Here is a 27,751-nt window from a genome sequence, read left to right as displayed (position 1 = left end):
AGAGAGACGAAATACCGAATCAGCGGTCATTTACCAAATAAGCACTTTTGATTAGGAAATATTATAATTTTTTCACCATATAGGTTCATACACACCTAATTATCTGAAATCTAATCAAAATTTTGTGTTTAACCCAAAGAGAGAGAGAGAGAGAGAGAGAGAGAGAGAGAGAGAGATTCAGTGCAAAACCCAGCTAAAGTTAGCAGATGTTCCACCTTTGGGTCGACAACTCACCTTGACAGACTTGCAATTTGCATAAATATTGATTTAACATGCACATACCGGGTACATTTGCTCTGTAATTCAATATTTATGCAAAACAGAAGTCTGTCCAGGCATATTGGTGATCTGAAGGGGAAATACCCGCTAACATTACCGTGTTTTCGCTCTCAACCTCATTTTATTTATTAAGTTAAATTAAGCACGATCTTTTTTTCTTTTCTTTTTTTTACCGGATTTCTGATAATCAAGTGAGTATGCACGCATATGGTGAAAAAATTATATTTTCTCATCAAAAGTGCGGATTAGGTGCCGATTCGGTAAATGACCGCTGCTTCAGTATTTCGCTGCACCATGATAGGTTACTAGAAGAAAAAATAAACAACTACATTGAGAGAGAGAGAGAGAGAGAGAGAGAGAGAGAGAGAGAGAGAGAGAGAGAGAGAGCAAAAATGGGGAAATGGAAAAATGACAAATTATAATTATCAGTTACGGAATTTTAGTGTAGGCTACTATACCTCATACCAATTAATCTGGCCAGGCATGTACGGCAACACTGTTCCTGTTGAGATTCTGATTGGCTGGAGGTGTTTGTTCGATTCCGTTGTTGCTAAAACTCATACTCTTTTTATTATCAGATGTGATACTGAGTTTGTCGACAATACAATCGTCAAAAGCAATAAGAAATCCTTTATATACTTATCAATAATGAAATTTTCGTAGGAAGAGAGAGATATTGAGTCAACAAAGTATTAGAACAGTCCAAGTCAAGGTCAGCATTCGAACAATTCCTTTAAATCTCCGACACTCCGTAATACAACAGAAAATTAAGGAAACCTGCTTAATCCAAGCATTGGTATACCACACATTTAAATTTTAAGATCAGTCCGCACCCTTAAATCGTGCCACAACTCTGAATAATTAAAAATTCTAATGAAAAGATGAGTTCTGCGGGGAGGGAGGTTTGAAAAAATCGCGAAAAATCAAAGTAGGCTAAAGGAAAACTATTTCATTATATATCCTCTATTATCACAGTACGGACTGATCTTAAAATTTAAATGTGTTATACCAACGCTTAGATTAAGCAGGTTTCCTTAATATACTGTTATATTACGGAGTGTCGGAGATATAAAGGAATTGTTCGAATGCTGACATTGACTTGGAGTGTTATAATACTTTGTTGACTCAATATCTCTATCTTCCTGCAAAAACTTCATTGTTGTTAAGTATCTGATGGATTTCTTATTGCTTTTGACGATTGTATTGTCGACAAATTCAGTATCACATCTGATAATAAAGAAAGTATCGGTTTAAGCAACAACGAAATCGAACAAACACCTCCAGCCAATCAGAATCTCGGCAGGAACAGTGTTGCCGTACATGCCTGGCCAGATTAATTGGTATGAGGTATAGGATATTATTCACTGTATTTTACTCGCACCGGTATATCTACTTATCAGCATACTATGCAACTATGAAATATTAAAAACATCAGATCATTATGAAAGGCCATGCGTATGCTTAATTTACTATGTATACGTAGGCAGTTCATTGATTATTTGGTTAAACATTTTGAGTTTTTTTTTTTTTTTTTACTTTTTTTACTGCCAAAAATAATCAATTATTCTGAACTATTTCAAAATGTATGCACAGGCTGGCATATGAGTGATGGTGCTGGAGAAGTGTTTAGGTTCATTTCTCCCCCTCACTACTGTATTACCCTGACGATGTCTTGAAACTACAGATGAAAGTTAGGTATTCCACTTACGCGTATCTTTTTCCTGGCAACACACACACACACACACACACACACACACACACACACACACACACATTCATACCATCAGTCACGTACTAATAGCGCTACATACATCAATCAAATGTTTATTATATTTTCGTAATATGAAGTTAATAGTTTTTTAATGCACATCCGATATCTGAAGTAGCGGACCTCGAAAATATATGGTTGATATATCGGCAGACTCTGCACTCTTAAACCCAGCACTGGGTGGGTGTCTTCGACTGTGTAAAATCATCTCATTTTCTCTAAAAATATTCTTAAACTTTACAATTCCGTAGTGTAAAAATACTTTCGCAAACGTTACAGAATCTGACCATTGCCACTAAACACCTCACAGGCCTATTACACAGGTCAGCTCTACTTTTCAGCATTAACACATTACTCTGTTCGACTCTAAAATAGACCAAGAAACTAACCTCCGCCTTTCTGCCACCCCCACAGATCAGGAGTATGAGGACTTCGAGCTAGCGCCTCTACGGTACCGACCCGAGGGTCTGGAGCAGCTAAGTGAGGCCACCAGGTTCTCGAAGGAGGAGCTGCAGTTCATGTGAGTTTTACCATTTAGTTCTTCATGCTTCTTGAGTGGACTTGAATGGACTATTGCAACCCCGTGAATCCGATAGGGTATGTTCTATATTATCCTTCTTCTATTCAAATGATTTTATGCAGCTTAGAAAAGCATCCTAATAGTGACGGGATTTAGGAAGCCATTATCTAACCCTTCCAATTCGAAAAGTCTATAAAATGAATAAAACTATCTGTCAATAGCATGAACAGTAGAGAAGTACGTCATCCGACTGCAGAAATAAAGCAGGAGGTTTGTCAACATTACCCAAAGCTACAAACTGGACAAGGATATTTGAAAGCCTAATATATACAACAGAAGTATAAGACTAAAACTAATGAAAAGAATTTGTATTACGAAAAATAATTCTTTAATTCCCCAGCTTTCGTCCCCACACAATCGCTCCTCCACAAAACCTTCTTCTCTTCTTTTCTCAGAATTTTATTTTCGCTCTCTCCTGTTTCACCGAGAAATATTCAGATCTCATTTCAAAACATTGCACATGGTTCTCCACTAGTCCTTCCTCGTGCCTCCCCTCCCATCCTCCCCAAATCATACACCACCAAATAAATAATGTTATCTTACATTACTTCGAGAGGCACAGTTGAGAACAAAAGCTCGCCTAATATTTCACCTCTTTTGTAGCTCATTTATCTTAAGCGGTTAATATTTATGAGATAAAAATGGCATGCTGTTGTACACTGCTAATGGATAATTCTCTCTCTGATATGATTAATTTATAAAGGAAGTGACGGACATGCCCTATGTATGATGTAAACACGATGGAATAACAGAAAAACCTTTGCTGCCTGATTCTACATAATACTGATAAAACAGATGGTCATTCCTGTAGTTTCACAGTTTGTCCTCTAGTTGTTTTTCTTACTCCTTTTAGGCCTACCTGTAAGACAAGGAGGAAAATCGTTATTGCTCATTGTATAGTTACGTAGCCATTTCGTAAGCCACAAATGCATTTTGTAACTTACACCTAAAACAGAGTGCACAATCTACCATGTCTATCCTCTGCCTCAACTACTATGCGCCATTTTTTTTTTTTCAACACTTGAATCCATTCCATCATCCATCATCCAATCCTACGTTGCCCCATGAGGAGCGTAGAAGCCCCAGGCTAGGGACGTTGGTCCTGACATTTAAGATGAGAGTGATCAGCCTCACTCATCCCTGAATGGCATATGTGAGCAATAACCCCAACAACCTCCTGGAGATAAACCCTCACCGGCTCAATCGCAATTACCCACTAAACCACCAGGCGCAATAATTTGGTTGTATGGGTACCACCCAGCTTAGTAAATGGTTTCCTGATGTACTGGAAACCATTTGGCTTGTCACTCACTGTAGAGTCACTCACAGGCAGAATGAAGGAAAGAAAGACAAAACAGGGAGTGTAAAGTCACCCGTAGGCAGAAGGATGAGGACAGATTGAAATAAAGAAAGACAGAAGAGGACGGAAGGAAAGGAGGGGGGAGAGGAAAAGGCAGACACCCGAGAGCTGCACTCAACACTTAAACAATACACTAAACAATACATTCGGTGCTTATCATATTATTTACACCGTTTTAAAGCATTAGAAAAAAAAACACCCACTGTTTAATAAATTTGATATGAAGGCAAAAATACAAGTACACAATTACTGTAAACCAAATTCCAGAGTTTATATAGGGTAGGAAAATTCAGAAACACAGTAAAACGAGAATGTACTTAATGATAAACACACAATAGCCATAAGAACAGTAGCCATCGTACTTAAAGGCTTACACACACACACACACACACACACACACACACACACACACACACACACACACACACACACATACACACACACACACACACACACACACACAAAGTAAATATTAAGTGTGTGGGTCCAACAGGTACCGAGGGTTCAAGCAAGAGTGCCCGACGGGGGTGATATCCGAGGAGACCTTCAAGGAGATCTACGGCAAGTTCTTCCCGATGGGCGGACAACCCGACGACGGAACTGGCCGCAGTGAGTACCAGTTTTATAATTCTCTCTCTCTCTCTCTCTCTCTCTCTCTCTCTCTCTCTCTCTCTCTCTCTCTCTCTCTCTCTCTCTCTCTCTCTCTCTCTTTCCACACACAATTCTATTTAATATCATATTATTGGTAAACCCGTAATATCAGAGGTCTAATCGTTCTTTATGCTCAGCATAACTTCACCTCAGCTTACACCTGTTATAGCTATACTTCCATTTGCCCAGGTTAAAATGGACGGAGTAAAGTACAGTCAAAATATCATCTATCCTTTTACAAAAGGTAACGTCAACTCGGTTTACACTCGTTTCCCCATACCTTATCACTGACTCAGAGTATAATGTAATGTGGAAATATACAGCTCTACTATAGAAATTATATGGATGTCAATTTTTTTGTTATTACCACAGCCAACGAAGTTGAAGGAGGTTATGTATTTAACCTAAGTTTGTTTGTTTGTCCACATCTGTTTGTCTCTCCACACGATATCTCCAGATGTTCTCAGCAAATTTCAAAGAAGTTCTGTGGAAGGGTGGGCCATGGGCAAAGAAAGAACTGATTAAATTTGAGGGTGGATCCGGATGCTATATATCCCGCACAGTATCTCCATAGGTTCTCAATGAATATAAATAAAATTTTGTGGAAGAGTGGGCCATGGGTCAAAGAACATTTCAATAAATTTGGAGACAGATCCGGATCCTACGGATTCCTCACAGTATCTCCAAGGATCCGGATCCTTTTTAATGGCAATGGCATTGGCTGAGGTATGTGCTCTCTGTGGGCTTTCTAGTTGTATTGTTGTTCTAATTTATCACTTGTACAATTTAACAGGAACTGTTATCTATGCTAAATTATAATAAACTAGAAAGCACTCAGGAAGTGAATACCTCCGCCAACGTCAAATTTTTTTTAGATTTATAGCTGTAATTCCTCTTTCCTACCAGACGAATACTTTCACGATCTCTCATATTCAGTCAGTCAATTTAACAGTCTTAATCTGTCCTGTTACTGCATCTCAAAGATGGCATACATCCTTCGACGCCTGTGAGTTATGATTTAATCCTGCATCAGGAATGATGGGGATCAACCTTTAAATCCAATAAACTTTTCCATGACCCACTGCCCACCTATCTAACAGATTTCATAGCTTAACCGATAATTGCTTTATGAGACATTTTGTCTGCACACAGACAGACAGGCAGACATGGATGAATACATAGCCTTCTCCAACTTCGTTGGCGGGATTATTTTTACACTATCCCAATATCCTGCATCACCACCACTATCACAACCACCACCACCACCACCACTACTATCATTACCATCACCATCATTATATTTTCCACAACTATACATTTCCAAATAAGTTGGTGCAAGCTGGCTGTTCACCTGGTGGTAAGGTACTGTCTAGGACACAAGACTGAGGACACCTCCGGGAAGCATCAACCTCCCACACTAGGCTCCAACAGGTCGTTTTTCCACGCTTTTTTTTTTTTTTCTTTCTTTTTTTTTCTTTTTATATGCTGCCTTCCCATACTTTTTATGTTGCCACTGTTGGGGCCGTATTTATAAACATGAGAATCAAAAGGAGCTGTAATAATCCTTAGCTGTTCCCAAGACCTGGTTATCCTGTAAACTGATGAGGACCCTTGAAACATGGCCCCTAATATACTCGTTGGCTGAGGTATCATACATTATAGTGATGGTCATAACATAACTATTAACTCCTGTAGCCTGGATACCTCTGTTTTACTACATTTTGAACTGTGCTTCATTAATTTTTGCTTTGTGAATTACAGTGGTTACCAGTGGATAGACTTTATCACTGTTCTCTCTCTCTCTCTCTCTCTCTCTCTCTCTCTCTCTCTCTCTCTCTCTCTCTCTCTCTCTCTCTCTTTATCCATCCATCCATCGACCTACCTACCTCCCGGGGGGAAGAGGGGAAGAATATTGCTTTTATAATTTCACATTCCTTCAGCTGACCGGGCTGACAGCACGGCATAAGGAAAACACCTTCACTCATTCCTCTGAGACGTCTTTTTCACATTATTCTTGCATTCTCGTGGCTACTTTTTTCAATTAATTATAAATTTTACTAGCAGGAGAGATTAGACAGTCTTATCAATCCGCCAAAATACGAGAGATCTTTCTCTGAACAAAAAACCACATAACAGTAAAAATAAACTTTAAGTTATCCAGGATAAAATGCTTGAATCCAATGACTTACGTTCTTCTTGCTTAAACCAGACTATTGTACTCTGCTAATTAAAGGCCTCTCGTACTGGAAGGCAAAATTAAGGCTATTTCTGACCCCTCCAGTTTGAAAAATCTCTCGTAAACAGAATATAAATTTGACGAAGTAGGGAAAAAAAGAAAGAATAAAAAGTGAAGTTCTCTGGCCGAAGAGGTTAAAACACTTTTTTTTTCCCTTGCTATCTCCCGACCATTTTCAATATTTCGTACGTAAAGGTTACAGTATCAAGGAAAGCATCTAGAGCGATGTTCTGACCTGACAAAGATCCCTGTTCCCTTTCGTCTCAACTGGAGCGTCGATTTAACTAGTAACCAGTTAGAAGACTCATTCCGCTTAAGTAAAGCTCATCGAATTTCACGCAACTACGACTCACTATCAGAGTTGTGAGAGTGACTCAGTCCTGCCAGGCAAAAACAAACCGACCATAGATCATCATTTACATCTTACAACAGAGATTCAAAGAGCAATACGTATACAGTAAAAAGGTATCTTACATGGGTTTGACTAATAAATCGATGAAAAGCCAAACCATTAGGAATACAGATTAACAGAGTTAAGACTTTCCTTACGTTCTGCTAATTGTAAATAATCTGTAAATAAACTGGAAAGATATACATCTCTGACTGAACGATCACTAACATCTCCCCCTTCCGGCAGATTCGGCCATGTACGCGCACTACGTCTTCGGCACGATGGACCAGGACGGCTCTGGCACCATCACGTTCGGGGACTTCATCATGGGCCTCTCCGTGCTGCTCAAGGGCACGCTGCAAGAGAGGGTCAACTGGATCTTCAAGTAGGGACAAGACGGACATAAGCAAAGACTAAGTGGGGTGGGGGATGAATGGGGATGGGGGTGGGGTTGATTTACGGTAGAAATGAGTGTGGGTTTGACTGGAATGTTCTGGGTTGGGTGTAGTTAGGTTGGCCAGGGATGTATGTGACTGAGTAGGATCAGGTTTGTTTGGGTTTGGCTAGGTGTTGTGAAGGTGTATCTGGATTGGACCGAATTAGATTTAATAGGCTTTAGTAGAGGTAGCACTGGGTCAGAGTGGACTGGTTTGCATCTGACTGGGAGGTGGTAGGTTAATTTAGAGGTAGGCTTGCGTTAGATTAGATTGAATTGGCAGAAGTTGGGCTGGGTTTGGTTTGGTTTGGTTTGGTTTGGTTTGCTTGGGTTGGTCTGGGCTGGGTTGGGTTCGGCACAACTGGTTACGAGTAGGTTCTTTTGCATGAGGTGAGTTGGTTTGAGCTGGGTCGATGGTTTGTAATGCTTAGCTGTGTATGTACGTGGTTTTTGTGACTGGGATTTTGAGTTTATATATGGTGAGGAATACTAAATTTCTCAGTGAAAATACCTGATCTGTTGTCCGGGTTGTGTCTTTGACTTTCCTTGCTGTTTGGCCGTACGTCTGTTGTGTGGGCGTTTGTCTATGCAAATTGGTAAGGTACTATACCTTTATTTCTTTAAAGTAACTTTCATATGAGGCTATATTACTCTACTTTGCAGTTCTTTCATCAACTATCTATATAATTATGATCATAAATGGATAGGGTGATTCTAAACCTGTTAGTAAGGTTGTCACTTTTATCAATAGTCTTCATATATAATACCTTTTTGCTTGCATAAACTACATTCAGTTATCGACTCTTAATAAGATACTGACTACATGAAATAATTCTGTAACAGGCAGCACTAATACTTAAAAAAGGCCTATTACGCCCCCCTGCAACACTCCATTATTATTATGTACAAATATATCCTTTAACATTTGTCCATATTCCATCCCTGTTGCTTCTCCCTCTCTGTTTCTTTAACTCCCCGTGCCATTTTGTATTTCCTCTCTTTACTCTCCTTCGCACCTCCTGCACATCCCCCCTCCTGGCACAGCCATTAGTTTTGCCACTCTCTTATTTCGCCACATCATCCCATCAACTCTTATTCCGCCTGTCCTTCTTCACCACTTACCTGGTGACATATGGAGGTATGTGGCACGTAGGAGGACTGCTGGGCCTTAGGGAACGGAGCAGGAAGTCTATACCCAGAATCAGACACATTAGTAAATGAGGTCACTATGTTTTTACCTTATTCCTTACTTCACTCGCTGCGTCTCTCTCTCTCTCTCTCTCTCTCTCTCTCTCTCTCTCTCTCTGTGTGTGTGTGTGTGTGTGTGTGTGTGTGTGTGTGTGTGTGTGTGTGTGTGTGTGTGTGTGTGTGTGTGTGTGTGTGTGCGCGTGTTTGTGTGTTTGGATGGGGGATGTGGTTGTGGGTGTGGGTGTAGGTGTGAGGGGGGAGGTGTTTTTCCTACCTTTGTTTCTCCCTTTCATCCTTTGCATTCTCCTCCAACTCTCCTTTTCTCTTCCACCTCCTCATCCCAAAGCTCTCCAAGCTAACTTTCTCCCTCCCCTTTCATCTTCGACATATTTATTCCTATACCTCCATTTTTCTTTCCCTCCTTTCTCATTCTCCAGTTCATTAACCCTTTCAAGCAACTTTCTATCCTCTCCTTTTTCAGTTCCCAGGTTTTCTCTCTTACTTCACCCAATTTACTTCCTCTGTATTCCGCCTCTCACATTTTTCCTTCTCCCTATCCCACTACCCTCCAAACTAACCTTCCGTCCTCTCATTCCCCATCATCTCTGACAGCCTTCGTTCCTGCTTTTCAGTTTGCTTCATTTACTCTCTTTTCTCTCCGACCTCCCATATAACCAGTCAACTCCCCCTTTCCCCATGCTCCTACTGTATCTCTCTCTACCCTCTCTCTATTTAATTTGTTTTCATTTTTCTGTCTCTCCCCTCCGCCAACTCCTCCCATTCCTTTTTTCTACAGCGTGTTCACCTACTCGTTCACTTCGTCATTATCCATGCCTCTCTCTCCCTCCACTTGTTTCCCAGTCTCACATCCCATCCTATCCAATAACCCCTCAAACTGGCGACTTTTATTTTTCTTTCTTTCTGTTTCCTGCCATTCCGCTTCCCCATGTTCAACCATCGATTTTTTCCTTTCCACTAACTATCCATTTTGCTTCGTCTATCCATTCTCGTATTTCGCTCTCCCCCTCACACGACTGATACCTCCCTCACCCTCCCCATTCCCTGCAGCCTATAGGACATCAAACTTCCACCCTATTTCATCCCATTTCATCATCCGATTCTTCCCTTCCACTCTGTTCCTTTCTCCCTCCCTCTCCCGCCTCCCCCCACAAACTGACATCCTCTCACCCCCCACAGCCTGTACGACATCAACAACGACGGGTACATCACGAAGGAGGAGCTGATTGACATCGTGACTTCCATATACGACCTGATGGGGGACCAGACCAGCCCCAACATTGATGACGGAACTGCGGTCGATCATGTGGAGAGGATTTTTGATGTACGTGACTCTGGTTTGATTATTATTATTATTATTATTATTATTATTATTATTATTATTATTATTATCATTATTATTATTATTATTATTATTATTATTATTATTATTATTATCATTATTATTATTATTATTATTATTATTATTATTATTATTATTACTACTACTACTACTACTACTGCTACTACTACTACTACTACAACAACAACTACTACTACTACTACTACCACCACCACTATTACCACTACTACTACTTCTACTACTACTACTACTACTACTACCACTACTACTACTTCTACTACTACTACTACTGCTACTACTACTACTACTACTACTACTACTACTACTACTGTTATTATATTACTATGAATAACGCTCACTAGTCTCTCACTCATAGTTTATCTTTGTTTCTAGATCCTACCTTACCCAACGTTTTTTGGTGGAAAGATGATAATGATCATGCGACTGGGAGGGGAAGGGTCGGTGCTCTCTCTTTCTCTCTCTCTCTCTCTCTCTCTCTCTCTCTCTCTCTCTCTCTCTCTGCTGCAATGTGTGCGTGCGTAAGTGCGTGTTTAGGTGTGTGCACTTGCCTATGCGTGTGACTGACGTGCGTGCACTCATGTGTGTGTAAGACTGCAAAATCTGTGGGAAAGAGTCATACAGTTTACTTCCTACCTTGCCACAGATCCCGGACATAAAGTATTTTGACGGCAGCTTCAAGTACCGCTAGTTAATTTCAATCATAGGAAGAATAGGGGTCGCAATTGTGAGCATCTTTTACTGGTACATAACAAGCAGGTCTTTCTAACAAAAGGACGCAGTGAGTGAGGACACATGGGAGGTTCCTCGTATTGTAAGGATTCACGACTAAACAGGCTCGAGAGTGAGCAGAGCACGTTCAACAGACTTTTGACTATAATGGGAAGGGAGACACAGGATGCACTTTTGTAAACTGAGATTCTGCGTCATCACCGATACTACAAAAACAAGCTTTAACCTATCACTAGCATGACGTCTCTAATACTGCAGTTATATTATCATCAAACTATTTTTTTTTTTTTAGGAGTGGATCAGGTGTTAATAAACCATCTGCAGGAAAAAAAAAAAAACACTAATTAGAAGTCTCCATAACAATCATTTTCTTTCTTGCTAGCGCCAGGCGAATTTTAGTGGCACGAAAACCGGACGGCTTTGCTGCCCAGACAAAAATGCCCTCAGCTGTCTCCCTATCCTCGAAAGTAAGATGGTGGACTGCAGAGGGGTAACTTTAACCTGCAGGCCACCGACTCCACGTCCAGATAAGCCTGAGCCACAACAACAACAACAACAACAACAAAAGCCAGTCGATTTTTCCCAGCTTAGCAGAGACAGTCCTCGTAATAAAGGATTATTGATGTATCCGCTAATGAGGGAAAAAAAAAAGACTTTAATCATCAGAGTCTGCTAAATGCGATGAATTAGGTCCAGTCAATTACGCTGAGCTCGTATTTCAAGGAAGCCTTTGTTGCTTTAATACCCAACCTTCCCCTCCCAGCCTGTAGGGCTCAATCGGTAGAGAGTTGGCCTGCAGTCCTGACGGACCCGGGTTCAAATCCCGCTGAGGCAGGGAACAGTTTAAGGATTTGAATTTCAGAAAAATCAGACTTTACTGATCTACCAGAAGGCCCGCCGACATGTCGTAAAAATACCCCCGCTAATACCAATACACCAGTCCTGTATGAGACAGCCCTAGCATGTATTCAGTATGGACGGTGGGTGTTAGCGCCGAAGTGGTGACATGTAGAGGTGTGCGGTACGTAGGAGGACTACTGGGCCTTGAAAGCAGGCTGTGAAGCCTATGCCCAGAGTCGGTCACAAAAAAAAAAAAAAAAAAAAAAAAAAAAACCGTTTCTCCAAAGCTGAATTGAATTGGCTGGAAACCCGTACATGCATATAACACATTCATTTAAATGTATAAGTGTATGAAAAGCAGTTTGCTATGTCATGGCTCCGTCCCCTCCTCCTCCTCTTTTTTTTTTTTTTTTTTTTTTTTTTTACTGAAGGCTTTATTTCAAACTTTATAGACACACAGCATTCTGGCCGAGCCCCTTGGCTATGAGGTCCCTTCCTAGTACCTTATCCAATGCTTTCCTTCATCTGTCAGCGGGGTCCGTGCACTTCCACGTTTCATTTGGCTCTCTGTAAGTCTTCATCCGGTCACCATCACACAGTCCCTCCACATGTTCCAGCCACCTCAGCCAACCTTGCATATCACCTCACCAGCATTCTCAAAGCTCATGCATCCTATCAAATCTGCACACGTTGCTCCATCCCGCACTGTGACACTACACATTCTGTTTATCATTTTCATTTACTTATAAACTCTCAGACCTGCAAACTCCATCCTCCTTTGCTACCCATGTTTCCCTAACATACGTCACTCACACACGAAGCATGAAGTTTCTCTTTCAAGCGCACGCAGGGTCCCGTCATTGTCAGTAGGGGTAACAGCTCTCTTATCTTATTTCAGTTATCATAAAATATCATTGTACCGCCTTAATCACTGAGACTACTAATCCACTTAAGCACCAGACCAATTTCCAGTTACATAAAATCATCCGACGGTGGCGAAAATAAAACAAGAAAATCGTTCTTAGGCAGTTACTGAATAAATAGAGATATTGTATTGCACCCATTCAGCCCAAGGACGTACCTTTAAACTACTTCATTTTCGCTTTCCCTACACAGTTATAGGCTAGTCAACTTGGGAATGCTACATCTAAACCCATATTTGAAAAAGTTTCTCCGTCCGTCTGAATAAAATTGTCTGGAGATACCACAATGAAAATAAGACATCATTGCGCTAAGGAATTTAAAACAAACGACGCCTAGATAGATGGATAAAGATAAAGAAAACGATACACAGGCAGATGGACAGATAGACAGGTAGAGAGACAGATATTTAGATAGATGGGTGGATGGATGGATGAACTGACAGACTGTTAGACAAACAGGTATAAATAGGTAGGTAGATAGAGTTATTGACTGATAAATTGATGGATAGGTAGAGAGATACGGATAATTAGATAGATGGATAACTAGAGACAGATAGATAGATGGATGGGTGGATGGAGATAGATAGATAGGTATGAATTAGTTACCTTAAAATAGTGGACAATCTTCTTCTACCGACTTAAAAGGAAGTGACGGGTTTTTGGACAACGAAGGGTTTGAGTTTTATGAGAGAGAGAGAGAGAGAGAGAGAGAGAGAGAGAGAGAGAGAGAGAGAGGGAGGGAGGGAGAGAGAGAGAGAGAGCAACTGTGGAAGAAGAGAACCAAAAATTAAGCAAATAAAAGGGAAAAAGCAACATGCACCTGAAACCGAATGCCTAAAAATGTAAAATTACAGAAAACGAGTAAGGTAGAAAACGGGGTAGCTATACAGGACAAGGATAAGAACAAATATTACTGAAAATTAAGACTGCGGAAAAAATAATGATGAAAATCAATGAGAAGGAAGGAGGAGAATGTGGAACTGAGTGGCCGGATAGATAGTGAGCGAATTAAATAGAAAAATATGGAAATGGATGAAGATGGGAAAAAAAGTGATAGGTGAAATTAAACAAATGTAAATTGGCCAGTTTCCCCCGTCCCCCTTTTTCATACACAAAACTGCCACTCACCAATATTTCTCTCTCTCTCTCTCTCTCTCTCTCTCTCTCTCTCTCTCTCTCAACCAAAAAATATATATCACCGACACCATTCCACGTAGGATTTAAATACGCCGCCATTCAGACAGTATGTATAGCCAAATTGCCGTTTTGAAATGTGACTGAATTTATATAACGAGGGAAATCATTTTTATTTATGATTCAGCAATTGCAAACATTTCCAAGCTAATTACCCCTTTGAGCTCTCTCTCTCTCTATCTCTCACACACACACACACACACACACACACATACACACACACACACACACACGAGCAAGGTAGATAACAGCAACAAATATCTATCTATCTATATACCTAGGCTGCTACCCCCAAGGAAAGGGAGGTAGCCGAGACAGGACGACACACTCCCCATTTACTCATCCATTCAAACACATTCATTCGCATCTTACCCCCAAGGGGAGAACGGACAGATCCTCGCCGCACCACACCGCACAAGGGTCAACTGCGCAATGCAATCAGTGACATCCGCAGCAGGGCCCGACAGCAGAGCTGGTTTACCCCTGCCACATCATAACAGACCCATCCCCTTACCCGCACCTGACCTGACTAGCTGATCAGACCAAATGCAGGAGAATATCCCCTCAGGGCTGCGTCATCACTTATTCATTCACAATTTCTCTCCATTTATTTCTGTCACGCACAGCCACTCTTCCTTGCTCACCAGACATCCCTCTTACATCCAGTGCTCTCTTCACACTGTCCATCCATCCTATTCGTGGTCTTCCTCTCAGCCTTACACCTCTCACATCAGATCTAGTTATCTTTTAAACCAATCGCTCATTATCCATTCTCTCCATATGCCCAAACCATCGCAAGACCCTCTGCTCAACTCTACCAGCCATCTCCCGAACAACTCCAGTTCTCCTTCGCACTTCATCATTTCGCACTCGATCCATACGCGTCACTCCACACATACTCCTTAGATACCTCATCTCCATTACATTCAAACTTTTCCTCTCTGCTACACCCATATTCCATGTTTCAGCCCCATATAACGCAGTCGGTACCACAACACCCTCATACAACCTTCTCTTTACATCCATTCTAAGCGAACGACATCTAAACACTTTTTTCATTCCTCCCAGCACCTTCCCTACTTCATTTATTCTAAACTTCACTTCCGCATCTATTCTTCCATCCACAGCAACATGTGACCCTAGATATTTAAAACACTCTACCTCCTCAAGCAACTCGCCATTCAAAGCTATATTCATCCCCCTACCATCTACCAACCTCGTACACTTCATCACTTTACTCTTATTCTCATTTACTTTCAATTTCCTCCTTTCACACACCCTTCCAAACTCCTCTACCAACTGTCTCAATCTCTCCTCTGAATCAGCCACCAGTGCAGTATCATCTGCAAACAGCAGCTGCTTCAGATTCCACTCTCCACCATCAACATTCACCAGACTCAGACCTCCACCTAAAACTCTTGCATTCACCTCCCTTACAACACCATCCATGTAAATATTAAACAACCAAGGCGACATCACACATCCCTGTCGCAGCCCCACTCTCACAGGAAACCAGCCACTCACAGCATTTCCCACTCCTACACACGCTCTACTATTTACGTAAAAACTTTTCACCCCTTTTAGTAACCTACCATCAAGTCCATACAATCTTAAAACAGTCCACAAAGCCTCCCTATCAATTCTATCATACGCTTTCTCTAAATCCATGAATGCCCAAAACACATCCTTGCCTTTCGCTAAATACTTTTCACACACTTGTCTCACAGCAAACACCTGATCCACGCATCCCCTCCCTCTCCTAAAGCCACACTGCTCTTCACCAATCCCTCCCTCTGTACCCTCTCTAACTCTCATAATTAACACTCTACCATAAACCTTACCTACAACACTCAACAGACTTATACCCCTAAAGCTAGTACATTCATACTTATCACCATTGCCTTTATACAACGGGACCACACAAGCACTTGCCCAGTCAATTGGCACCATACCTTTCACAAAGCACACATTCAACAATCTTACTAACCAGTCAACAATGGTCACTCCACCACCTTTCAGGCATTCCACAGCACACCCATCCATACCTGCAGCTTTCCCTGTTTTCATCTCCTTTACTGCCTTCTCCAGCTCCTCTTTCGTGATCAAAGAATCATTCAACTCTCCCAACACACTTATTCCTTGCACCCTTCCATCTGCCACAATCTCAGCCACCCTTTCCTCCTCTACATTTAACAATCTTTCAAAATACTCTGCCCATCTCTTCCTTACTGCATCCATCTCAATTAACATCCTTCCATCCTCTGCTTTTACTCGTTCTTCCTTCCCAGACTCTCCCTTTCGCACCCTTTTCACCTCCTTCCAAAACATTTTCTTATTCTGTTGAAAATTCTCTGTAAGCCGCCTACCTCACCTCTCATCTGCTGCCACTTTAGCATCACGCACAGTCCTTCTCGCCCTATTCCTCTTTTCCTTATACCTTTCATATGCCATCTCATCCTTCCTCTGCAGCCACACTTCATATGCACGTCTCTTCTCAGCCACAGCCATACTTACTTCCTCGCACCACCATTCACTTCCTTTTCTTACACCACCACCCACACGTCTCACACCACACACCTCTTCTGCATGCCCCACCACAGCACTCTTAAACAACTGGCATTCCTCCTCCACATTGCCATTTTCCTGATCTTTCACTGCGTTCCACTCATCTTTCAATTTCTCCTGATACTCTGTCTTTTTCTCTCTTTTATCCAACTCACTCACTTTCAAAACCTCCCTGCCACACCTAACCCTCCTAGCTCTCACCCATCTCTTACCTGCTCTTAACTTTCCCTCCACCAGGTAGTGGTCAGACATACCTCCACCCTCCCCTCTCAGAACTTTCACATCCAACAATCTTCCTATTACATTCCAAGACACAACCACATAGTCCATTAAAGCTCTATCAACAACCCTTCCACCCTCCTGTCTCACCCATGTATACTTATAAATATCTTTCTTCTCAAACAGCGTATTTCCAATCACCATCTCTCGCTCAACACACATCGCTATCATTCGTTCCCCATTTTCATTTCTTCCAGGCACACCATGCACCCCAACTACACCTTCAACTGCTACATCCCACTCTAGCATTCAGATCTCCCATCATTACCACATTCACATTCGCTCCAAAACTCTGCAGACACTCATCAACATCATTCCAGAAAGACTCCCTCCCTTCTTCATCCCTTTCACTACCAGGCCCATATACACTCACAAACACCCACAACTCACGTTCAAATTTCGCTTTCACCCACATCAGTCTCGATGACACCTCCTTCCATTCAATTACAAATATAAAACACTAATACAACACACAACAATACCCCCAACATATACATTCAGTCAAGATAGTAACAACAAAACGACTGATCTACACCTATGAGAATCCTGTTTATATATATATATATATATATATATATATATATATATATATATATATATATATATATATATATAATAACTCAGAAACCATTGGTCATACTGCCACCAAAAAGTATACTAACTTGGCCCAGTACCACACAAAACGTATAGGGCCAAGAAGTGCCTCGATCATGTTTTGGTGTTTCCTGTATGGTAGATCAAACGAAAATTGCTGAAATGTAGGGTGTGCCATAATATACCGCATCGTAATGTCACGCATGAATGACCTTCAGTTTTCTTCCCCATGCCAATGTTTGGAAATTAATCTTATCACGGGATTTCCTTTCATGTTCATGTATCTGTAATGTTTTTGGAGTACACTGAGTTTGAACATCCATGATTTTTGGACATATTAGGGCCTGTGACCTTGAAAAGTAGGTCAAGGACACAAACTGGGTCAGTGTACTAAGGTCATGTGTACATCTCCATTAAGTATGATGAAAATTGGAGACGAAAAGTGATGGAATAATAATAATCTATCCATCTATCTATTGCCAGACACCACAATCCCGTAAGGGGTGGCCATTTGACTTTGAGTTATTTGTTTTACGGGGAGGGGTACTAACCCTCCACCAACCCACTTGTTGACACGTAGGGAGGAAAATAATAATAATAATAATAATAATAATAATAATAATAATAATAATAACAATAATAATAATAATAATAACAATAATAATAATAATAACAATAATAATAATAACAATAATAATAATTATAATAACAATAGTAATGATAATGACGGAAGCAAAGATCTCCACATATACTGTATACAGATAATACTAATACATTCCAGTACAGATACATAGCCAAATGACATACAGGATACGGGGACAGTGAAGAGGTATACTGTAGTTTGGGATACACTGAAGGCCGTCTGATGGCAAAGGACAAGGTCACGTAGAGGCGATATACTTGTGGTCACCCCCTTCGAGATTTTTAAGCCTGACTACGCACACACACACACACACACACACACACACACAGGTAATATTTTTTTTTACCTTAACCTGAATTCAGTTGCTGTTTCACCACCTTGAATGCCAAACTGCAACAATCAGTTAACACTCAAATATGTTGCTCGTCACGAAGAAGTGGCATTAAAAGGATGTGGAGTCATAATAATATTCTGCCCCTGAGTTACGTGAAACAAGCTGCAAAATGATGAAAATCTGGGCCAAGTAAAAATGAAAAGAGCATAACGAATCCGAACATCCACAAATAACCAGAGGAAACAAATGGCCATAATACATACTCTGTTAATCACCGTCCATTTATTCAGGTCAGGAGACTGGAAATCATCGAAATGGATGACGCTGATAACACCAACACACCCCAACACACTGTAGGATATACATAATCATGAGATATACGAATGACCATAACACATATCCTCTTAACCCTTTCTAAACGATGACGTCTATGATTATGTTTGCCACCTCCAACCGAGTTTACTCAGCTCAGGACTGTCTTTTGGATGAAGCTGGGTTGGGTACAGTCGTCTCAGGGTCATTCTTTCCTCCTGTAATACTCTTCGTACTTGTGGCAGAATCCCACTGATAGAATAACTGAACGAACACGCACGTCTGCCCATGCGGTTCACAATGTAAGTTTACCGGGTCCCTTAACTCCTTTCCATTCTCCCGAAATGAATGTGGTGGGCTGCAGGAGAATGGCAAATTCACCCTGCAGTACACCGAGCTCACATCAGATGAGCTTGAGATCACAGGAACAACAGCAGCAACAATTGCTGCAGCAGGGCCAGTGTGTTCTCATTCATACACACATTACGGCACAGATTGTCAGGTTTAAGCCAAAAAATCACTGGGAGGCAGGGGGCGGGGGGAGGAATATGTCACGGCACCTGTACTGCTTTAAACAGCTTCTCTACAAATGTGTTAACCTATCTATCTACCGGTATCTCTCTATTGTCAGACGCCTCAATCCCGTAAGGGGTGGCCACAAGCAAATCGCCTTCATGTCACCCTGCCCCCGCCATATCACTGCCCTCCCTCCAGGTCACACACACCCTTCCTCATACACCTCTCCACTCCATCCCTCAGTCTCATCCTTTGCCTCCCCCTCCCTCTCTCCCCTCCACTTCACTCACATACACACTCCCCGTTAGTCTCTCGCTCCACATCCTCCCCACATGGCTAAACCATAATTGTATTTCTCGTAACGCTTTCAGTCACATCCACATCCACACCACAAGGCTCCTTCACTTCCTCATTTGTCATTCTGTCTCTCCATGGAACTCCACATGCTCCTCTCAAATCACTCATTTCCACTGCTCTCACTCATGACTTGTGTCCTTCCAACAAGGTCCACGCTTGACTTTCATACGTTAAAGTTGGCATGACAATACTATCATGCGGCGACTTTTTTACTTCCATGCTCACTTCCTTATTTCTTATCACTGCTTTCAAAGAATCAGCAACCTTTCCTCAATGTTGTACCATTTCAAGCACTTCATCCTCCAAACTTCCATCCATACTCATTACGCTACCGAAGTACCGAAATTCACTCACCTCTTCCATTTCCTCAACATCCAACCTCACTGTGCATTCAGTGACTTCATTTCGCTCAAAGATCATACTTTACTCTTCCCTACATTCACCTTTAGACTCCGCTTCTTACACACTCTCCCAAACTCATTCACCAAGTCTTGCGGTCCCCTTCGTCTTCACTTAACAATACAGAATCATCTGCAAACAACAGTGCAGGAAGTTTCCAAATGCTGCCCTCTCTCGATAGGGCTGCTCCAACATCCACTCCTTTACCTTGTATCTCTTTTATATCCCCATCCATATACAGACTGACTAATCATGGAGACACACATCCCTGTTTCAATCCAATATTCTGACAGAAAAATTCACTCGGTTCACAATCCACACGCACTGCAGCCTCAGCACCCTCATACATACTCTTCCCGGCATTCAACAACTTTCTATTTACTCCATGTATTCTTAATATTTTCCACATTCCATATCTGTCCACACTGTCCTATGCTTTCTCCAAATCCATGAAGGCCACATACAACTTCTTTCCCATCTCTAGAAACTTTTTCACTAAAAACTTAAGGATGAACATCTGCTCTACACACCCTCTTCCCATCCTAGAACATCCCAGTTCTTCTCCAGCTAATTCTGTCAGTAAGTATCCTACTACATACCTTTCTTATTACACTAAGAAGACAAATACCCCAGTGATTACCAAACACTTCCTTTTCCCCTCTTCCTTTGTACAGGGGAATAATTATACCTGACTTCCAATTCTCCGGGACTCTTACCTTTCTCCCAGGCCAATCTGCGCATCTTCCACATCCATTCTACTATAAGCCCCTCTCTCCCCCATGCTTCATGATTTCACCACGCATTCCATCAATTCCTGAGGCTTTCCTCATTTTGAATTACTTCATTACTTCCACTACTTCCGTTCTACTGATCTCTTCCTCCTTTCACGCATCCCTCCTTCTCCCAGCCATTCCCTAGCCACTTAAACTTGCATTGCTTTCATTTTCTATGTTTAACAGTTCTTTATGTGGTAGGTGGGGGCGCTCACCATCCATTCACTCGATGTAGTGCTGCTCCCAGGTGTCTGCCCTTTCCTCTCCTCCATCCTTCTTTCCTTTCATCCTCTTCTGTTTTTCTTTCCTTCATTCTTTCCTCATCCTTCTCCTCCGTGTGACTTTATGCTCCCTCTTCTGTCTTTCTTTCCTTCATTCTTTCCTCATCCTTCTGCTTGTGGGTGACTTTACACTGAGTGACAAGCCAAAGCCAAATGGTTTCCTGTACACCAGGAAACCATTTGCTATGCTGGGTGGTAACCATATAACCAAATTTTGGCGCCTGGTGGTTTAGTGGGTAATTACGGCGCTCCAATCGGATGAAGCCGGTGGAGGTCTATATCCAAGGGACGTTGGGTTTTATTGCTCACGTAATGCCACTCAGGGATGAGTGAGGTTGGTCACTCATATCTTAAATGTCGGGGCCAACTTGCCCTAGCCCCGGGCTCCTACGCTCCTCATGGGGCAATGTAGTATTGGATGATGGATGGATGGATGGAACAGTTCTTTAAAGTGCGCTCTTCATCTGCTCACTTTTTCTCCCTTTTCCAATATCAATCTACCATTTATCTTTCACTCCCCTACTAACTTCTACATTGCCCTGTCTAACTCTCTTTACCTCTTTCCAGAACATTTTCTTACATTCCCTACACTCTACATTCAAATTCCTTCCAAATTCCTCATACTGTCACTTCATACTCTTTCATCCTAATCTTTCACCACTCTCTTCCGCTCTACATCTCTCTCTCTCTCTCTCTCTCTCTCTCTCTCTCTCTCTCTCTCTCTCTCTCTCTCTCTCTCTCTCTCTCTCTCTCTCTCTCTCTCTCTCTCCTGTCTCTCAACTTCCTTCATGCCTATGCTTTCCATTCACTCACTATATGCTTCCCACTTGTGCGCCACAGCTTGTCTCACCTTTTAGTCCAGCATGCTATTCCTTGCACCCCCTTTCGACTTCTCTTCATCCCAAACACCACCCCACATGCTGCACAGATTTCTTCTGTGAATATCTTGCACATACCTTCCACCTCCCCAATCTGCGCCATATCATATTTACCCAAACGCTCCTTAACTTCTCTCTTATACTCTGCCTTTTTTCTATCCTCTTGCAATCTTTCTACCCTCCTTGTGTGGACTACTTTTTCCTGTCCTTTCCTCCTTCCATTCCTCACCACCACCAAGTAGTGGTCAGAAAGTCCACTCCCCCAACCTCTGTATGCTCTTGCATCCATTACATATCTTCACATTTTGTCATCCACACACACATAATCAATTATTGCCTTCCATTCATTCAGTTCACCACCCATCCTTCTCATCACTTGCCACATATACCTGTGAATCATTTTGTGCCTTAAGAGGGTGTTGGCTATCACCAACCCCCTCCCCGCACAAATGTCCACTAGAGCATTGCCATTCTCATCCACTTCTGCAGGCACACCCCACTCACCAACTGCTCCATCCACCTTCACATTCCCTACTTTTCCATTCATATCTCCAGTCAGTAACACTCTCCCATTCCTTTCAAACTTTTCCATGCATGTTTCCACATTTGCCCAGAATTCTTCTTTCACTCTGCTAGCACGATCTTGCGTTGTCACATACATACACACAATCGCCAACGTTTGTAATCCTACTTTCCATCTTACCCAAACTATCTTTGAACCAACTGATCCATATTCTCTTATATTCTGCTTCTATCTCTTGCACACAACAATAGATGCACCTTCTCTTGCTCTCTCATTCTCACCTACTCCCTCGCATATACTCAGTCCATACTCCCACTCCCTCACACTCTCGCCCCTCCACTTAGTCTCAGTTAATCCACGTATGTCCTCTTTTGCACCCTCAAACACCTGCACAATCTCTCTCATTTACCTCATCATTTGCATCCCTTACATTCCATGTCGCAATCCGTACCATGTCTTTTGTCCGGTCCTTGGTCGTCACCTGTTTGTCTGTCCTGGTCCGAGGCTGCTGTACTCACGCAGTTGCAAGCGCTGGTTCGAATCCTGCAGCGGCCTGAGATTCTAACAAAGGTGTCTCGAGCTCCACTCTCAGTCTTTCCTCTGCAGCCTAAATGGCTCGCTTGGTAAGCTGCTGTACTCACGCAGTTGCTAGCGCTGGTTCGAATTCCATCCCTACGTGTCAAGTGGGGTTGGTGGAGGATTAGTGCCCCTCCCTGTAAAAACAATTAACTCTAAGCCGTTGGCCACCCCGTTTGGGATACATGGCGTCTGGCAATGAATGAATGAATGAATGTTTTCCGGGGAGGGGCACTAACCCTCCGCGAACCCACTTGTTCACACGTAGGGAACACGTGTAGGTTGAGCATAAGGTTACCACCCAGCGTACTAAATCATTTCCTGATTTACAGGAAATAATTTAGCTTGTCATTCAATGCAGAGTTACCTTGGAAAGAAGTACCACCACACCGAGTGAGTGGATGATGGGCGCCCCCACCGACCTATGATTAGTAAAATCTCATGGAGGCAGCAAGAATAAACCCAAACAGACATGTTCGTCGACGGTGTGTTTTGCGAAGAGCCATGGAACAGTCTCGGAATAGAAAAAGAAAAAAAATAGCGTGGTGAGCAAAGGAATGGGTTGCAAAGGCCGTGTGACTTGGCCAGGAGATTATACCCCATGATAATAGTATTGTATGACTAGCGGTGTGAATGCAGGGAAGGTTTATTTTAAAATAGCATCGAAGAATGAAAGTGTCCGAGTAAAGGAACAGAAGTGGGGACAAATAAATGGTGGGATGAACTGGAATTTTGATGAAGGAAAGAGGGAGGCCACATGAGTATGCCCTGTGAAAGTGGGTGTTGTGGAATTAATGGTTCGAGTGTGGTGATGGTTTATTTCAAAGTTTTCGCCAGCAACAAAACAAAATCACGTTGCTCTTATTTTCTTGAGGTCGTTTGGTACAGGCAAAGAATACGTCATCGTGCTGGCAAATCATCGTCCAGTATGCAGGTCACAAAGTACAGAGCAGCCTCGGTAAATACGGCTTTTCCAACACTGTATTGACATTCCCTGGAAACGATGTTGATTGTGATACCAGGAATTCCGATATGAGTGAACGGACGGTTATTGCATCCTAAATATTTCGGGCTAATGGTTTGTTTATCTCCCTCCCGTTTTCACTCAGTTCCTCTTTTCACCACTTTTTCCCCTCACTCTGTCACTCTACTGCTTCTTCGACTAATAATGATGACAATGACAACGATGATGATAATTCTCCATCTTTCCTGTATTTTCATTATTACTATTATTGTCCACTTCGTCCCTCCATCTCATCCTCGGCCTTCCCCTGGAATGAAGAGTCATACGAGAGAAGGATGCTTCAGCTGGGGGGGAGGGCAACGAAACATCAGGGGACAGGGAGACATGGAGGAGATTTATTTGAGGCTACCCCTTACGGAATTAGGGCGTCTCACTGTAGATAGATAGTCATAAATTAACACAGAAACTGAAAAATTCCTATCAACCCAGTGACGAAAAAGTCATTCTCCCCTTTAAGCTAGGAAATAAGTTCATATTAAATTTGTCCATTGTCCGGGCTGGTTCTATTTCTGGTTGTTCATTTCAGAAGCTGGACCTGAACAAAGATGGGGTGGTGACCATGGACGAGTTTATGGAGTACTGCTCAAAGGTATGGTGCTGGGTGCTGCAGGTGTGGTGGTGGTGGTGGTGGTACTGGGGTGGTGGTGGTAGTATGTGTGATGGTGGTGGTGGTACTATGGTGGTGGTAGTATGTGTGATGGTGGTTGTGGTAAGTGTGGTGGTGGTTGTGGTAAGTGAGATGGTAGTTGTGGTAAGTGAGATGGTGGTTGTGGTAAGTGTGATGGTGGATGTGGTAAGTGTGGTGGTGGTAGTATTCGTAAGTGTTGGTGGTAGTACGTGTGATGGTGGTGGTGGTATTGTGGTGGTGGTGGTGGTGGTGGTAGTGGCATTAGATGTGGTGGTGGTAGTGACATTAGATGTGGTGGTGGTAGTGGCATTAGATGTGGTGGTGGTAGTGGTATTAAGTGTGGTGGTGAAAATGGCAGCACGTGTGGCGGTAACAGTTACAGTATGTGTGGTGGTGGTAATGGTAGAATGTGTGGTGGTGGAAGTGGTGGTAAGTGTGGTGGTGTTAATAACTGTGGTGATGGCATTAAGTGTGGTGATGGTGGTAAGTGTGGCGGTGGTAGTCGTAGTGAATGTGGTGGTGACTGAAAGTGTGGTGGTGGTAATGATATAGGTGTGGTGGTGGTAATGATATAGGTGTGGTGGTGGTAATGATATAGGTGTGGAGGTGGTAATGATATAGGTTTGGTGGTGGTAATGATATAGGTGTGGTGGTGGTAATGATATAGGTGTGGTGGTGGTAATGATATAGGTGTGGTGGTGGTAATGATATAGGTGTGGTGGTGGTAATGATATAGGTGTGGTGGTGGTAGTGATGATGGTTCTAGTATTAAGTGTGGTAGTGGTTGTAAGTGTGGTGGTGGTAGTTACAGTAGGTGCAGTGGTAGTAGTAGGTACAGTGGCAGTGGTAGGGGTGGAGGTAGTGGTAGTAAGTGTGGTGATGGCAGTGGTAGTAGGTGTGGGTGGTGGCAGTAGTAGTAGGTGTGGGTGGTGGCAGTAGTAGTAGGTGTAGGTGGTGGCAGTAGTAGTAAGTGTGGTGGTGGTGGTGGTGGTGGAGGTGGTTGTACTAAATGTAACGGTGGTATACATGGTTGTGGTGGTGATAACAGTATGAGTATGATATAGTGGTAGGGTGGTGGTCGAGTATGGTAGTTATGGGGGCAGTGACAGTAGGGGTGGTGGTGTGATTAGGTGTGGTAGTGTGATAGCTGTGGATACGGTAGGTGTGGTGAAGTAAGCTAGTTGGTGTGGTGGTGCAGTGGGTGTAGTAGGGTGAGAGGTGTAGATGTGTGGTAGGTGTAGTAGCGTGGGAAGTGTGGTAGTGGTAGGTGTGGTAGTAGTAGTAGGGGTGATGATGAAGGTGTAGTGGTGTTGCGATGGTGGCAGATGTGGTGAAAGTACTGTGGTGATACAGTGGTGCGGTGGTGGTGGTGATGTATGATAATGGTAATAGTAGTGGTGGTGATGGCTGTGGTGGTGGTAGGTGAGGTAGCTGTAGTGGACAACTCTGACAAAGGCTGCTGTGCTATTACTGGTGATGGTAGGTATAACAACTGTGGTGAGTGTGATAGGAACAGTGGTCGTAGATGTGGTGATGATCGTGTAGATGGTAGATGTGGCGGAGATAATAGTGACAGGTGGTGGGAGCTGCAAAGGTGGTGGTGAAGGTGGTGGTGGCAGGCCAATATTAATGGTAATGAAGAGTTAGTGATGGCAGTACATCTTTGAGACTATCCTGTACGGTAAAAATGGCAACGCTAAATAAATATATTCATCACTGTTACCCTAGGGATGTACAGTACCGGTATACATATTAGCTGTATAATGTATTCTAAATCTTCTAAATTCCTAAATGTGAAATAATTATATGCTAAGTTATATCACAAACTTGTTAACCCGTTCCATACAATGGCGCTTTAATTCACTTTTGAGGCCAATTAAAAAAAAAAAAAAAAAAAAAAGTTCTGCGCATGGGAGACCTTTGGTACTGATGGGGTTAATCTGGCCACGTAAGGTTTAAATAAAACTCAGCCTGACGGAACAACAGGGCGCTCCAGCCGGATGTGGCCTATATGACTTTAAATCCAACAGATGGATGAAGATTACTGCTTACACAAGTCCAGTCAGGGAAATGCGATTGTTCATCCTTACCGTAAATATCTGAATTGGGTAACTTAGCCTTAACTCATACTCGTATATCTTGGAGTCACTATGCTCCTGAAGCTTGAATGCATATCTGGTACGATGAAGAAATATGGGTAAATCCACGTCAGAGGACCCTATTCTAATCTTGTCTCGTCTTTTCCAGAATGAGAGTGTCATCCAGTCCCTCAACATATTTGATGAGATACAGTAGCGACGCTCCAACCCATGACGTCACGTGTTCAGTCGTGACGCACTCGTGAATCACTCCATTGCGCTGCTTCACTCCTACAGCGCAAATGAACCAACAGTCTAAGCGCCTCGAAACAGCTGTACGCGCCTCAAAACAGCTGCACGTGCCTCAGAACAGCTGCACAAGCCTTCGACCAGCTGCATACGCCTTGGAGCAGCTGTATGTGCCTAGGAAAAGCAGCTTGTTCAAGAGGACGAATGCTACCCGACGCAAGAATCTTGAAACTGTTTCGAATCCAGGCGAACCTTTTTTTTTTCTGCCTTGGTGGTGGTGATACACCTCGTCTGGGGTTCAGTCGGGTACGGGTAGATGAGGATCTTAATGGTTTTAAATGATGTTGATGCTGAAGATGATTATGCAGACGTTAATGTAACTTACTTTAGTTTAACTGTAGCTAATAGAAATTATGAATGAATTCCTTCGCCAAAAACTGCGAGCATGTTGGTATAAAACCAACTCGTTGAAGGTGAAGATGTTCCATTTATATTATGTTTTGGCGATGAGCTTCATGATGCTCTAAAACTATATCTTTGGGAAAAGCTTCCTCTAACACAATGCATCCTAAGAATATGGACAAGAGAAAAGGGATGAGAAGAGAGATGAGAAATGAGTCGAAACCGAAAGAGGGAAGAGGAAATAGGGAATATATAATTAAACCAAAGTTCATAAGAATGGTGAAATCAGTTATGGGTTTGTATAACCCACTAAAAAAATTATAGCAAAATATAAAAACACTCCGGTGCACAACTTTGGGTACTCCGATAAATTATAAACTCACG

The 27,751-nt window shown here is 42.4% G+C and overlaps 1 protein-coding gene across 1 annotated transcript; it reads left to right on the top strand.

Moving 5' to 3' along the window:
* Positions 1–2,504: 2,504 nt before the first annotated feature.
* Positions 2,505–27,603, top strand: LOC145404319 (Kv channel-interacting protein 4-like). Its single transcript, XM_080275839.1, has 6 exons — positions 2,505–2,567; positions 4,481–4,596; positions 7,512–7,650; positions 10,087–10,231; positions 24,537–24,599; positions 26,886–27,603. Coding segments are annotated over exons 1-6 (513 nt in total). The 5' UTR covers positions 2,505–2,565; the 3' UTR covers positions 26,934–27,603.
* The last annotated feature ends 148 nt before the right edge of the window (positions 27,604–27,751 follow it).

The sequence above is a fragment of the Coenobita brevimanus genome, chromosome 63 (genome assembly GCF_032717465.1).
Source record: "Coenobita brevimanus isolate Jiangsu-jjx chromosome 63, ASM3271746v2, whole genome shotgun sequence".
In the NCBI taxonomy this organism is placed as follows: Eukaryota; Metazoa; Arthropoda; class Malacostraca; order Decapoda; family Coenobitidae; genus Coenobita; species Coenobita brevimanus.
This window is presented reverse-complemented; position numbering and strand designations above follow the sequence as displayed.